The sequence below is a fragment of the Oryctolagus cuniculus genome, chromosome 4, assembly GCF_964237555.1.
Source record: "Oryctolagus cuniculus chromosome 4, mOryCun1.1, whole genome shotgun sequence".
In the NCBI taxonomy this organism is placed as follows: domain Eukaryota; kingdom Metazoa; phylum Chordata; class Mammalia; order Lagomorpha; family Leporidae; genus Oryctolagus; species Oryctolagus cuniculus.
Genome location: NC_091435.1, coordinates 76,104,773 through 76,120,971, shown reverse-complemented (window position 1 = coordinate 76,120,971; position 16,199 = coordinate 76,104,773). Strand labels below are relative to the sequence as shown.

Below are 16,199 nucleotides of genomic sequence, written 5' to 3'. Positions count from 1 at the left end.
CTCCCACATTTCCAGATGGAAAGTACATCGCAGGGCGTGTGTGCACACAGCTCCTTCCCCATGGGTTGCCATGCATTGCCTCGCTCCTGATCTACCTCTACCTGCCTAAGGCGAGTTCTGTAGATTGCATCCTACACATGCTTTCATTTCAATGAAGCCTTCTTTGGCTAAAACAGTTTTGATTGTGTGGCCTGGACCAAGAAGGGACTGGGGTGCTCTCACAGGGACAGAGCCAGCTTGAAACCACAACCACTTTGTAAGCAAATGCAGAGATGAGAGAGGAGCCACAGGGGTGTGGATTGTGATATGGGCTGTCTCCTGCATGCTGCTGGGAGCTGACCTGAGGGTAGGCTCTGGCCAGCCCTGCAGCGTACAGCAGTGCCTTCAGTGGGGCTGGCCACTCTGGCCTTTGAGAAGCTGACACTGCAGGCCCAGTCTTGGCCACTTCATCTCAGCTACCTCTGTCCCTAGCTCAGCACCACAGGGTTCTGAACCTCCTGCCACCACGTTAGAGCCCTGACCTCCTGGGCAAACATAGCTGTGTTCTCAGAGGACCCACAAGGTGCCAGGCAGGGCCACCTCCTGCTCTCTTCTCTGGCTAGCTTGTTGTTATAGGGCTAGTCATTTCACTCAGCTACCATCGTGGCAAGGCATGGAAATGAGACCACAGCCTACTTGATTTCCTTGTCAGCAACCAAGGTTTTTGGTTTCTCCAATGCCTTGCAGGTGCTCTGGGGATTCAAGAATGAATAAACACAGCCATAACTGCCCCTGGTTAGCTCAGAGTCTAGAGAAGACAATGAAATCAAATAGCTCCTCCCCATGTCGCCCCAAGAAGTAGGGGCATAAGACGTGTGACCTGGCAACTCAGGTCCTGAGAGAAAGCACAGAGGGCTGCCTGCCCCAGCAGTAGGAGGTGCTCAGAAGCCACCTCGAGAAGACAGCTGAGCTGACTTAGAACCATGAAGGCCAATCGGACCAAGAAGAAGCGCAACGATCTTGACCTCCACAGTGCAAGGAAAAAGCTGAGTGTGCCGTGGGCGGCTGTGGAAGATTGTGCAGGCAGCCAGCCAAGAAAGTGCGGAGAGCCCCAACTTCCCCAGAAGCTGTACCGGCCAGTGGCTGCCCCCAGGTGATCAGGGCCTCTTCGATCAATGGGCACCTGGGTACCCCTGAAAGTCCCTCGCCCCTCTTTACCTAATGTCTCCGCCTCATTCCTCCATCTTCTTGCCTGCTTCCTTCTGGCTGCCTGGAGGCAATTGTTTTCTTTCTCCAATCCTCTTTGGCAAATGTCTATCCCTCTCAGCCATACACACACACACACACACACATGTGCGCACACACGCGCCCATGCATACACATTCTGTCTCTGCTTACTGCTAGCCCATTTAATTTCCAAGATAGCACTTCTAAGAGTAAGAATAAGACAGCAGGAAACAAAGGCAAGGGGCCAAGCCAAGGCTCCTCAAAGACCCTGCTAACAAGGTGTTACAGGTTCTTTTCTTGCCAGAGTATCTACAATGCTTCCCACACATGCGTTTGGAACTGGAGTAGAGTTTTCCCTGACCCCCAATCCTGCTTCCTTATTCAGGATTTCTGGGTTCCTTTTGTGTGTGCCTGAGGTCCCAGGCTTGCTCAGAGATGAGTTTTCTAAAAGAGTTTAGAAAGAGTTTGCTATTGGTCCTCTCACCTCTCAATTTTCAAATCAAAGCATTCAGCTGGTGCCTTTGACCCTAAGCAGACATAACTGCTGAGCAGAGACAAAGCAGGCCTAACAAACAAGCTCACTTCTCTGAATGGCACCACAGCTGCCTTCCTGGGAGCCGCCCATCTTCTCCCCAGAGTGGCCCGTGGCAGCCCCATTTCATCCACTTCCGCCAGCCCAGGCAGCCACACCTAATAAAATCACCAGGGAATCAACAACTGCAAAAGATCATCCCCTGGGCACAGGTGATCTCATTTAGTCTCATGCAGAATTCCTCATCTGGACAGGCTTCTTGCCAATTACAGGTTAAGAAAAGTCACTTCCTCAACATTACACAGCTACTGAGACATAGAGCCAGGATTCAAATCCCCTTTAGCCTGAATGGAGAGCCTACGCCTTGTCTGTTCAACACACTGCCTCCCCAAAGCAATGGTGGCAGGCCACTCAGTGAGCATCTGCTGTATTTGGAGCAGACATTAAGCGTCCTAAAAGAGGCAGAAGTCCCAAACCCTCACCTTGTGGGAACAAATGGTGATCGTATGTGAAGCTACTGGCACCTTTGAAAGCCATCCACGAAGGCAGGGAGAGAAAACACATGTTCAAGTTGAACTTTGGATCAGGGGAATGAAATGTCATACGGGACACAGAAAATAGAGATTAAGGGGCCAGTGCTGTGGCATAGCAGGTAAAGCTGTCACCTGCATTGTTGGCATCCCATATGAGCACTGGTTTGAGTCCCAGCTGCTCCACTTATCTTTTTTTAAAGACTTATTTATTGGGGCCGACGCTGTGGCGCAGTGGGTTAACGCCCTGGCCTGAAACACCGACATCCCATATGGGCGCCAGTTCGAAGTTCGGCTGCTCCACTTCCCATCCAGCTCTCTGCTATGGCCTGGGAAAGCAGTAGAAGATGGCCCAGGTTCTTGGGCCCCTGCACCCATGTGGAAGACCCAGAAGAAGCTCCTGGCTCCTGGCTTCTCTTGGCTTCGGATAGGCGCAGCTCCGGCCGTAGCAGCCAATTGGGGAGTGAACTATTGGATGGAAGAACTCTCTCTCTCTCTTTAAAAGACTTATTTATTAATTTGAAAGTCAGAGTTACACAGAGAGAGAAGGAGAGGCAGAGAGAGAGGTCTTCCATCTGCTAGCTCACTCCCCAAGTGGCTGCAATGGCCAGAGCTGTGCTCAAATCAGTGCCCATATGAGATGCCAACTCTGCAGGCAGCAGCTTTACTCGATACACCACAGCGCCGGCCCCAGGCTGCTCTACTTCTAACCCAGCTCCCTGCAGGTGCTCCTGGGAAAGCAGTGGAAGGCGGCTTGAGTCCTTGGGCCCCTGCACTCATGTGGGAGACCAGAAGAAGCTCCTGGCTCCGGCTTTGGATTGGCTCAGCTCCAGCTGTTGCGGACACTTGAGTGAACTAGAAGATGGAAGACAGTGCTCACTTGCTCTCTGTCTCTCTCTCTGCCTCTGTGTAACTCTACCTTTCAAGAAATAAATATATGTTTAAATACAAAAAAACAAAAACAAACAAACCCAGAGATTACCCGAGGCTAGTCTCAACCACTCTAGGCAGGAGGAATGGCATGTGCTCTGGCTGTGGGGTGAGAATGAATGGTCCTGTGTGGAAGACAGGCAAACGAGCTGCTGTGTGCAGCAGCGGGAGGGGACCCTGCTGGGGCCGGTCTCCTGCTTGGTGGAGAAGGCAGTCTTGGTTAGACTCCAGTGATCTCCCCGCAGGGTGGGCGGGTGTGTTAATTCGCTATTTTAGGCAAGTGGGCAGGTTCTTTACCAGGGGAAAGATACAATGCAAATGGTGTCTGAGGGAAGTTGCCGTAACAGGCTTCTGTGGTTAGAAGGGACTAATCCTACTGAGAGGGATCTCAAACCTGAACTTTGAGTTGGGCTGGCAGGATTAGCAAGGACACCTAACAATCTCAGTGACAAAATCATTGTTGGTTTGGGAAAAAAAACTGTAAGTTAAAATTCAGTGTATCCTGAAATCATCACTCTTTATAGCGTGAAAATGCATATGAATCAAATTTTTATTTTCTTGCAGTCATCCTGCCTTGTGCAAGGTGAAGAGGATTGTAATGTGGGCTTTAGAAAAATGAGTCAGATAACCAGGGGAAGTTCAGTTTTTGTGACCTGAGAAAGAATCCTGCTCACTATCATTCCCATTATGATGGTAGGGGGGGGTTTCCCTTCTTTTAAATTCACCTTAGGAGAGGCCAAGGGCTTTTAGGGGACCTTCCAATGGTTAGTACTGCGTAAGTGGACGGCTGGAGAAATACTGCCATTGCCTACAACACGTTCCCCCCAGGCCTGAGCCCCCAGCTTACCTGAGCTGGCAACGCAGAGCCACCAGAGGAGCGCCCCCCACCAGAAGCATCTCTTGCAGGGGCCTGGGGGCATCGCTGAGCTGAAGTCCCAGAGCTGGTGTGAGCCGACTGCTAATGCCAGAGATCTCGGAACGTAGCCGTCTCAAACACTCTCTGGGAGCCTGCTACTCATTAACTGGCCTCATGACCATGAAAGAAAAATAAACTCTGCCTATTTGTCTAACCTCCAGTTTTCAGTTTCTTCTTCTCAATGAAAATAAATACACTTTCCGTTTGTTTTTTATTTTTTTAAACCAGGGGACATTGAAACACAGTCCTTCCTCTCTGTGCCTAACATGCTCAGGAAACCACATCCCGCGCCTCTCCCATTTCCCATGACAAAATGCTGGTAACGACCAAGGCCGGCTTTCATCTCCAGCAGTCACAAACCCTTGTTGGATTGAATTCTCTGTGCACTTGTTTCTTGCCCTTCCGGGCAACTTGAGGGCGATGGCTTTTTTTTAAAAAAAGATTTTATTTATTTATATGAGAGGTAGAGTTACACACAGAGTAAGGGAGAGACAGAGAGAAAAGCTCTTCTATCCACTGATTCACTCCCCAAATGGCTGCAACAGCTGGAGCTGGGCAGATCTGAAGCCAGGAGCCAGGAGCTTCATCTGGGCCTCCCACGCGGGTAAAGGGGCCCAAGCCATCTTCCACTGCTTTCCTAGGCCATTATCAGAGATCTGGACTGAAAGAGGAGCAGCCAGGACACAAACCGCCCACAAGGGATGCTGATGCCGCAGGCAGAAGCTTAGCCCACTATGTCACAGCGCCGGCCTCTCTTTTTATTTTTTTAACTCCCAGTGCCTAGCCCAAATCTAAGCCAACACCATGTGTTAAGTATGCATTTAATGGACAGGCTAGAAGAAGATGACATTGGCTTAGCGGAAGCACTATGCATTCCTAGACTCTTGGACTAGAAGAAAAGTGCAGCCTCTGAGATGTTCAACTTTCTGACTTCACAAACAGGGAGACTAAGTAGCAGAAAAAGAAAATGATCTGTAGACACCCTGCTGGTGGAAACAGCAGAGCTGGGCCTGGACTAAGGGTGGTTCCAGTGTACCATGTGGCCTCCTCACTCAGAGCAGGGGCAGAAACCACAGGCAGCTATTTCTAGACAGGTGCAGGATGGCAGTGCGGTCAGTGGAGCAAGGGCTGGGCTCTTGCCCAATACTTGCTACATTGTCACAGGTTGCTGGGAGGCAGACAGTTACCAGCTGGGCCTTTCAGGTCAGTAACTCTTTCCACACGCAGTTTACACAGCTGGTAGAGCAGGGAGAGGTTCCCAGCTTGTACAAGGTCATGTAGAACTGAGACTTAAAGCATGACAACCTAGTCCTGGAATCCAGGCTCTGAATCACTACACTGTACAGGAGCAAGCTCTGCAGAGGCAGCAATGCCATGCATGGCTAAAGACAAGCACAAGATAATCTTGGAGGGGCCACCCTCACTTCCTCCTTGTGCGATGATCTCATGCATCCATGCTGTGGCTAGAGGGAGTGTGGCACTGTCGCTCCCCGTCTTTGTGGAGGAACGACACTAAACCCTGCGCTGTTCTTTTGTCTGCTCGGCCCTTCCCGGGTTTGCTGCTGGTCCTTCCCGGGTGGGCTGCCGACCCTTCCACCTCCGTGGAAGGGCGGTTCCCCCTGCCACTTTCCACACTTCCCGGGGGGGAGCAGCACACCGGGGGCCGGCTCTCTCGGGGGCTGCTCAGATGTTATCAGGATGTTCCCCTTAGATGTTCCTGGTGCATGTTGTCTCTCTCCTCCTTTATAGTCCTCTTCCACCAATCCCAACTCTGCTACCCACACCCCGAGTACGCTGCTCTCCTCCAATCAGGAGCAGGATCAGCTCCTGCAGGTCATCACTCAAGTTGGCGAGAGGCAGCTGCGTAGAAGCTGTTTACTCCTCTCCCAGCACCATATTGTGGGAGAGCAGATGCATAGAATAAGTCTTAATTCCAGGAACTTAGTCTAGTCCGAGTTGCTCCCCACAGGCACTAAGTGGGGCACAGCAGAGGTCGTTGCTGAGGGCTGCTCAGATGTCAGACACCAAGCCAGGTGTATTGGTTCAAGTCCTCAGGGAAGACATCAAGGTAGGAGCAGATGTGCAAGAGATTTATTGCCCTGGCACCTGTGAAGAGCAAGGGTCTGTGAGGCAGGTCTGACACGTGGCAAGGAGCAGGAATGGGGGTTATCTGAGCAAAGTCTTGTACTACAGCTATGGAGCTTAGAATGTTCTAGCCAGGCAATGGGCCAAAGTCTCCTGTGGAAACAGTCCCACGTCTTGTAGGAATGGACCCTCGTTAACAGTCACCTCCTACTCGGTTATTAGCTGGGGCCAACCTCAGCACGAGGGCAGGGCTTATTCATAATGCAGCAATTTCTAGAGGGAATGATTTCTGTTCAATGCCTTCTCCCTCAAGGCCGGGACAGAATCTTGTTCTGTTTTGCTCATGAAGGAACCCACAGTACCTAACAGGGGCGTGCCACGCAGCCAGTGCTCAAGAGTTATTCGCTAAAGGAAGACATCAAACATCCAGAGTTGTTGTGGAAAATGGAGTCCCCAGCTGGTTTTACTCCAAGTTTTGGTCTCAGCAGTGGGCAGCTAGTGTGAGAGAATTCAAAATAGATACTTAGATGAGGTGCAAAAGGAGTGGGATTTATTCAATGGGATGGTGCACATTCAGAAGTGAATGTGAGCAGCCTCTCTCCAGGAAGAAAGACTGACCCCTGCTGCACCTGCCCAAGTCCCAGTGATCCCTTTACCAGGAAGGGGCTGGTGCCCTAATTGAATACACAATTGGAGCAGAGTTTGGGAGGGGCTTTGGTGCAGGTGCTGATTTCCAGCAAGGCATCACGGGAGTCTCCACATGGAGCTCAGCATGTATGTGGCAATCATGGCGTCGTGCACGTGATGAGACAGCGAGGCTCAGGTACGGGATGGGGAAATGAGTGTGCTGAGCCCACAGCCCTGTTGGATCAGCACAGGACGGGGTAAAGTTTTAGTGGTGCATGGCTCTGACAAGGAGACTGCTGGAAATCTCTTAGCTCCTTTGTTAACTAGCTCCTTACCTAGTCCACGCAAGTAGTGTGCCCTACTTGTTTAGGGAGGAGCTCCTGGTCACCCACTTTAAAGTGGAATCAGGTGGTTTTATGTGTCTTGCACCAGGTCTACACGTTCGCAAGCCAGTAACCAAGGACTCGATGTGCAATATTCTTTGGTCCTTGCTCAGTGTTTCTTGCTGTGTGCTGAGTGCCTAATACTTGAAGGGAGGAGGGGAGGGAGAATAGAAGGGAGGAGAAGGCTGGCACCGTGGCTCACGTGGCTAATCCTCTGCCTGTGGCGCCGGCACCCCGGGTTCTAGTCCCGGTCAGGGTGCCGGATTCTGTCCCAGTTGCTCCTCTTCCAGTCCAGCTCTCTGCTGTGGCCTGGAAGGGAGGAGAGAGGCTAACCTATAGACTACCACTGCTGAATCTACTGAATTCCTTCCATCCAGAGTCTCAGCTTCCTCTCCTCCTTTCAGGATCCTTAGCTGACAGTTCATTGTATGACTATGCTTTTATTTATTCAGTGTGTGTGTGTGTGTGTGTGAGAGAGAGAGAGAGAGAGAGAGAGAGGGAATAATGGTGCATTGCTACTCTCAGTGTCTGTATGGGGGCATCAATACAGCTACAAAGTAATCTCAGGAAATGAAAATTCTAGGTTTTGCTAGTTTGTGACTATAAATCAGTTCACATTCATTTCTAAAGTGTATTTTAAAATAGTTTTGCATATATATGCTTTAGGAAAATCAAAAGTTACAAAAGCATTTGGTGAAAAATAAATCTCTGGGGGCTGGTGCTGTGCATAGTAGGCTAAGCCTCCACCTGCGGCGCCAGCATCCCATATGGGTGCCGGGACACAAACTGGTCCTCCTCTTCTAATCTAGCTCTTTGCTGTGGCCTGGAAAAGCAGTGGAAGATGGTCCGAGTGCTTGAGCCCCTGTGCCCATGTAGGAGACCCAGAAGAAGCTCCTGGCTCCTGGCTTTGGATCGACCTAGCTCCAGCCATTGTGGCCATTTGGGAGTTAACCAGCAGGTGGAAGACCTTTCTCTCAGTCTTTCCCTCTCTCTGTATCTCTACCTTTCAAATAAATAAATAAAATCTTAAAAAAAAATAAAAATTAATCTTTAGCCCTCTTTCCCCAGTTCCGCAGATCCTGCACAAGGCAGCCATCAACACTGTTTCATTGCATAAGCTTCTGAGACGTCCTATCTCATCCTTTTTACATTTTTTACATAGTTGCTGACCTACCATGCAAACCTCTTTAAACCTTGCTTTTTGCACTAAACAAAATACTTTGAAGTTCCCTTATTCTGTCTTAAACATTGCATAGACCCCGTTAGATAGAACATGTTGTGAAATCTTAAAGCCCAACCCACAGTGGGCTCAGGTCCCAATTCTACTCGATTTTCAGGAAATCCAATTTTTTTTTGCCAAATTGCTCTTTTTTTTTCCTACAGGCAGAGTGGACAGTGAGATAGAGAGAAACAGAGAGACAGAGAGAAAGGTCTTCCTTTTCCGTTGGTTCACCCTCCAATGGCCGCTGCGGCCGGCGCACCGCGCTGATCCGAGGGCAGGAGCCAGGTGCTTCTCCTGGTTTCCCATGGAGTGCAGGGCCCAAGCACTTGGGCCATCCTCCACTGCACTCCCTGGCCACAGCAGAGAGCTGGCCTGGAAGAGGGGCAACCGGGAGAGAATCCTGTGCCCCGACCAGGACTAGAACCCAGTGTGCCGGTGCTGCAAGGTGGAAGATTAGCCTATTGAGCCGCGGCGCCGGCCACCAAATTGCTCTTTAGTACGAAGTGAAGAGTAATACTCTGGAGCCTCCCTGGCTGACGTCTTGTATGTACGGTGTGTGAATTCCTGTGCATGCACACACAGGCATGCATGCACACACTTTCTCAGAGTAAGTCTTAAAAATGAGCACAGTGCAGGACAGTGCTTGGATCGACTCAGTTCTCTCCTTTTCTGGCTTGTGGTGCTCAAGAAGAACTGTAGAATGTGCTGGGATTGCAGCTGCGGGGAACTTGCTGGAAGGCCCTGACTCTGTTCCAGTCCTCACCTTCACCTTCAGAATCATGATGTCCTTCGAAGCTCTAACCCAATGAATCATATGACCTTGGAGCATATAACCCAGGTGGGCTGCTTCCCAGGCCCCCTTAGTGTGTTGCAAGTGAAGCACCTGCAGGAGGGTCTCCATGTGCCCCAGGCAGCTTTCTGGGCCTTGGGAGACCAGATCACAGTGAATGTCCCCACTGCCTGTCTGCTTCCTGAAGTTGCTGTGGCAGCGGGCAAGGCAGGGGGCTGTTCTGACTCACCAGACTCAGACAAGTTGGAAACCAGTGGGTGATGAACCTGCTCCCCACACAGGATAATCTAAACGTTTATGGAGTAAGAGAACATTTCACACCCCTTGTACTCCAAACCACATAATTTTAGCTTTCATTCAAAAAGCATCTAATTCTGGTTCCCCAGAAAGAATAGGAGGCAACCTGCTTTACATTTACCCAAACAAAAGGCCAATCATGGTTTTGACAGAGAGGCTGTGTGCCCCCAGGCGACCACAAGCCTCTTAGTGTTGAGAGGCTGAAAACTGTAAAATGACCAGTTGATGCTATATAATTGTGGATCTATGATTCAGTGTTTATTCTCTGAGATCTCCTAGCTTCAAAGTGAAATGAGTTTTGAGCTTTCAGGGCAGATCACTGGGTGTGCAGTACTGCAAGGTAATACCACGAGAAGGTGAAGGAAAAAAAAAACCTGGTGGGCCCCTTGCGGTTGTGTGAAAAGTTTCCCAAGTGATGGCGAAAGCGGCTGGAAATTGTAGCTCTGGGAATTCCCTGGGTCTCCCGTGTCATGTCAGGCTTGTAGAAAGAGACAGTAAATACATTCAAAAATAGATACGAGGGGCCAGCATGGTGGTGCAGCGGGTTAAGCTGCCGCCTAGACCAGCATTCTATATGGGCGTTTGTTCATGCCTGGGCTGCTCCGCTTCCAATCCTGTTCCCTGCTAATGTGCCTGGGAAAGTAGTTGAGGATGGTCTGAGTGCTTGGGCTCCTGGAGACCTGGAAAAAGCTCCTCGCTCTTGACTTCAGCCCAGGCCATCGCCAGCTTTTGTGGACATTAGGATGGAAGCTGATGGAAGGTCTCTCTCTCTTTCTTTCTGTGTGTGTATGTGTGTGTGTATCCTGTGACTCTCCCTTTCAAATAAATAAATAAATCTTTTTAAAAAATAGATACCATAGCCTTGGAAACTCATGACTAGAGCCTAGAGCCTAGGGAGATTTATGACGCCATAAACAAGAGTGTCAAATTGTTAAGTCAACAACAGGAGTCACTGTGGACTTACTCCTCATGTGGGATCTCTGTCCTTAATGTGTTGTCCAATGTGAAGTAATGCTATAACTAGTACTCAAACAGTATTTTACACTTTGTGTTCTGTGTGGGTGCAAACTGATGAAATCTTTATTTAATATATACTAAATCAATCTTCTGTATATAAAGAGAATTGAAAATGAAAAAAAAAATAGATACCAGTGATATAGAGGTAGTATGTTGACATTCTCCTTCCACTATGATAATGCTGATATTATTCTATGTAAAATGTACAACAATCCCACTAGGTAGGAACTACTAATTAGTCCCATTTTGTACATATAGAAACAGGTTAAATAACTTGCCCAAGGCTAAAGTGACAGAACAGAGATTTAAATCAGAATAACTGCTATCAGTGACCACATTCTTAACCACTACACTAAATATAAGTTGCCTAATCTCTTCAGGATGGGCCTCATTAGCCCAAACTTAGTCCCCAGTAACCTGAGGCTCTCAAGGGTCAGTGATGTGCCTGGTAGCAGAATTAAGTTTCAATGGCAGCAAAATAGCACAGGCACACCTTTTCTTAGGTCTAGTTACATAATGATAGCCACGTTTCTGCAACAGGGATAAAAGGTACACCTTCAGAGAGTGTGATCCTCCCAGGGTTCCTGGATTCAGGGCTGCTGGAATGAGGGACACCAGAAAGCCCACCTTACCCTTACCCCAAAAGGTCACCCCTGCCAGAGAAGTTTTCAGTGGAAATCATTCTGCTGGAGACTCATTTGTTGGTTCAAGGCCATGTTTCCCAATGTCATTCATTCAAGTCTCACCTTCCCCTTTCACACCATCTCTGCCTACTTACCACCTGTACTAATATGGATGCAATGCTTTATTTGCATAATCTTTAATAAATATATAGTTGAAGGAAGATATATACAGACATATATTTTAGAGATTTATTTATTTGAAAAGCAGAGAGAGAGAGAGAGAGAGAGAGAGAGTCTTCCGTTAACTGATTAACTCTCCAAATGGTTCCAACAGCTTAACTTGGGCCAAGTTGAAACTGGGAATAGAATTTCATCTGGTCTCCCACATGGGTTGCAGAAACTCAAGTACTTGAGCCATCACCCACTGCTTCCCAGGTACATTAACAAGCAGTTGGATTGGAAGCAGAGTAGCCAGGACTTGAACTGGCACTCTGGTATAAGATGTAGCTCAACCCACTGTGCCACAATGCCTATCCTAAAGATTTATATTAAGACAACTAGCCCTGAATATAGGCTGACGAGTGGACTGTGTCACCACTACTGCTGGCATTGGCTATGAGGGAGGGTTGTCCCTCATAATGATAGTAAACACTGCTTTGAAGTATGGTCTTCTGTTAATAAATACAAACTTCTATCCACAGTTCTTTTTTTTTTTTTTTTTTTTTTTTGACATGCAGAGTTAGACAGTGAGAGAGAGAGAGAGACAGACAGACAGACAGAGAGAAAGGTCTTCATTTTTCCGTTGGTTCACCCCCCCAAGTGGCCACTACGGAAGCCAGGAGCCAGGCGCTTCCTCCTGGTCTCCCATGCAGTGCACCTGGCCCAAGCACTTGGGCCATCCTCCATTGCACTCCCGGGCCACAGCAGAGAGCTGGCCTGGAAGAGGGGCAACCGGGACAGAATCCGGCGCCCCGACCGGGACTAGAACCTGGTGTGCCGGCGCCGCAGGCGGAGGATTAGCCTATTGAGCCATGGCACCGGCCCCACAGTTCTATAGATTGGGAGAGAACAAGGGATCCTCTTTGATCCTGTCCCTGACTTCCAAATGCTCCACTTTAGGCTCATGTTCTTTGGGTGTTACAGGGTTGAAAGTCATGGGATCCAAGTCCAGAGACCCTGAGAGGGTCACCCAGATAACCAAGGCCCAAAAAGGTGAAGTAGGGTCACTGACAAGTGGGGGCAGGGGTAACCATACCGAATTCAGAGACAGAAGTTCACATCAGGCCCAAACATCAAGTGGGGTCTCCTTGGTGACCAAGAGGCACAATGAGGGCAAAGGAAAAGGAGGCTCTCTGGGGAGAGGGGAAGTGGTGAGAGGAGAGTGAAGAGATGCTGCCCATTGCATAATTAGGCTATTATAGCTCTGATCCCACCTTACACCTGCTGCCAGTTGTGGCTCTCAAACCCACAACTAGCTTTCCTCTTGATTTGACCACTGAGTCGTGAAGTGAAGGAGAGAGAATAGACTTGCTACTGTTACCATCTTACACCATTTTGATTCTGTCTGGAGTTTTCTAATGCAGCTAACAATTAGAATATAGTCTAGTGTGTGCAAAGAAAAATGGTTTTAGAGACTGTGACACTGTGATATATACTAGCCCTTCCTTATTTGCAGGATTGCTTTCCATGGCTTCAGTTATCCGTGACCAAATGTGGTCTTAAAACATTAAATGGAAAATTCCAGAAATAAACAATCCATAAGTTTTACGTTACACACTGTTCTGAGCAGCATGATGAAATGTCAGACCATCCCACTCTGTCCTGCCTGGGACCTGAACCATCCTTTTGCCCCTGTATCCACACAGAATACGGTAGGTGTCTCCTTAGTCACTGGGTAGCCATCTTGGTGATCAGATTGTTGCAGTATTGCAGGGTTTATGTTCAAGTAACCCTTGTTTTGCTTAATACTGGCCCTGAAGAGTAAGAATAGTGATGCCGGCAATTTGGATATGCCAAAAGAAGCCATAAGGTTCTCCTTTAAGTGAAAAGGTAAAAATTCTGACTTGATAAGCAAAGGAAAATGACCATGTGGTGAGGTTGTAAAGATCTCCAGTAAGAGCAAATCTTGAAGCCTGAAGAAAAAGAAGTTCAAGCTAGTTTTGCTATCACACCTCATCCTGCAAGAGTGATGGCCACTGCGTGTGGTGAGTGAGTATTTAAGCTGGAAAGAGTATTAGATCAGTGCATGTACGTATGAATGGGGGAAAAAACTAGTAAATACAGTGTGAGGTTCGGTGCTACCAGCAGTTTTAGGAACCCACTGGGGGTCTTGGAATGTGTCCCCATAGATAAGGGGGACTAGTATAGTAAGAAATATGTATTTAGGCCGGTGCCACGGCTCAATAGGCTAATCCTCCGCCTGCGCCACCGGCACACCGGGTTCTAGTCCCAGTCGGGGCGCCGGATTCTGTCCCGGTTGCTCCTCTTCCAGGTCAGCTCTCTGCTGTGGCCCGGGAGTGCAGTGGAGGATGGCCCAGGTGCTTGGGCCCTGCACCTGCATGGGAGACCAGGAGAAGCACCTGGCTCCTGGCTTCAGATCAGCGCAGTGTGCTGGCCATAGCGCGCTGGTCGCGGCGGCCATTGGAGGGTGAACCAACGGGAAAGGAAGACCTTTCTCTCTGTCTCTCTCTCTCTCACTGTCCACTCTGCCTGTAAAAAAAAAAAAAAAAAAAAAAAGAAATATGTATGTATTTAGTCTCTGCCCCAAGTTCCTAATTCAGATTTCCTAGAGCCCTTGTAGATAGGAGTGTTAGAATTTTTTGTTCTAAAATATCTAGCCTTTGTCCCCAGTTACTGACATGGACCCCTAGAATCTCAGTAATTTCCTGACGGGAGCATCTTTTGTTCAATGAAGTGACTCTTGGCGGCTCCTGGGTAGCCTCTGGGGAGGGGGTTTGGTTGACATGGGAACCAATCATGCGATTCGAGGGTTGGCATTTTCATCCCCAGCCCTGGACTTCCTGGCAGGGGAGAGGGAAGGTTGAATTGATCACCAATGGCCAATGATATAATCAATCATGTCTACACCCAGCCTATAGTAACTCTAAATGGATAGGGTTTAGAGCACTTCTGGCTGCTGAACGCACAGAGATTTCTTGCAGGCAGCTCGTGGAGAGAGCATGGACGTGTGTATTCCCCCAACCACACCCTCCTTGCCTGTGCAAGGAAGTATTGCATCTGTATCCATCTTCCATCTGTATCCTTTGCAATATCTTTTCTATTAAACCAGTCAATCTAAGTGTTTCTCTGCATTTTGTGAACTTCTCCAGCGAATCAGTTGAACCTGAGGACGGGGTTATGAGAAGAACCCTGATTACATCCAGCTGGCCAGAGGCACAGGTCATACTTGTGATCTGCATCTGAAGCAGTCCCGGTCGGGGTGCTGGGATGGAGCGGTGCTCTCAGTCTATGGACTCTGACACCATCTCTAGGTAGATGGTGCCGGAGCTGAATTGAATTAGAGGATTGAAAGTGGTCCTAATCAAAATGGAGTCTCCCGTGTCAGCCTCAACAAATGATAAAGCGAGTAAGTTAGGAAGGCAGGGTTCTCACACAGGGAAGCTTGACAGTAACCATCACATGTTTACCCGGAGGCTGCGGCAAACTTATACCAAAATACTTCTGTTAGGACACCTGCTTAACAACTGCCTGTTCAGCCCCAGACTGTCACCCTCGTTTATCTGTGGTCAAAGATTATTGTTCCAAAATATCTTGTACATGTGCAGTTTTGGCTTTAGGAACTTCCCCTTGCCCCAGCCTCTGCAGTAAACCCAGAGTTTACTGTGGCATGTCTGTTCCCATGGCAATGCTCGGCCATTTCCATTGTTTTTTTCACACATAAAGCTTGATTTTAATCTTTGTGTTTCTCTTGGTTGACAGAGGACACCCAACTGGTGTCCCCAAGAAACTTGCTAGGTGTGTGGAAAACAACCCCAACACATCTGGAGTTAGGTGGGTGATGAATGGGGTGTGGGTAGGGAAAACATTTTGGTGTGATTTTTTTCCTATTTATTATAGAGACAAACAGACTGGATTTAAAGCCCAGCTCCATCTGTGTGACTGTGGTCAGACAGCAATCTTTATGCCAGACTTCTTTATCAATGTGTTGTTGTGAACTGTCTGACACATGCAACACTCTTCCACCCTCCTGAATTGGAAAGAGCCTCGCCTAGTCCATAGGTGTCACTCTTCCCAGGCTCCAAACTCCAAAGAATAAAGGGTCCCCAGCCCTTATCTGAAAGAACTCAACCAGGACCCAGGCAGCCATTCCTTGAAGAGTCAGTCCCACAGGCTGGTTGGACTAAAAAGTCATGAGTCTCCATGCCCTTCCCCAACACCCCAGTAGCTCTGTGGCTGATTAAAAACATCCAGGCTGGCGCCGAGGCTCAATAGGCTAATCCTCCACCTAGCGGCGCCGGAACACCGGGTTCTAGTCCCAGTCGGGGTGCTGGATTCTGTCCCGGTTGCCCCTCTTCCAGGCCAGCTCTCTGCTGTGGCCAGGGAAGGCAGTGGAGGATGGCCCAGGTGCTTGGGCCCTGCACCCCATGGGAGACCAGGATAAGCACCTGGCTCCTGGCTTCGGATCAGCGTGGTGCGCCGGCCGCAGCGCGCCAGCCGTGGCGGCCATTGGAGGGTGAACCAACAGCAAAAAAGGAAGACCTTCCTCTCTGTCTCTCTCTCACTATCCACTCTGCCTGTCAAAACAAAACAAAACAAAATCCAAGTTCATTTGTTCTGGAGTGGAGGAAAATGAAGAGTAAATGGACAGTGGCGTGGTAGGTAGGACAGATAAGGTCAATGCTAATTTTGTAGGTCTTAAGGAAATATTACCATGACTTCTAGACAAGAGCTAGCCATCTTAAGTAACAAAGAAAGCAAATAAAACACATCACATTGCAGGCCAATAATCACTGCAATGCCAAACGTGACCTACTGTTTTTCAGTACACATATATGTTAACTTTATAAGCACGACAAATTCA

The 16,199-nt window shown here is 48.7% G+C and overlaps 1 protein-coding gene across 1 annotated transcript in view; it reads right to left on the bottom strand.

Moving 5' to 3' along the window:
- Positions 1-4,286, bottom strand: part of PLA1A (phospholipase A1 member A) — a 32,759-nt gene extending 28,473 nt beyond the window's left edge. The window contains exon 1 of the mRNA XM_008266881.4: positions 4,046-4,286. Coding sequence (XP_008265103.2) covers positions 4,046-4,118 — 73 coding nt within the window. The 5' untranslated portion in view covers positions 4,119-4,286. The remainder of the gene's footprint in view (positions 1-4,045) is intronic.
- Between the last annotated feature and the right edge of the window lie 11,913 nt (positions 4,287-16,199).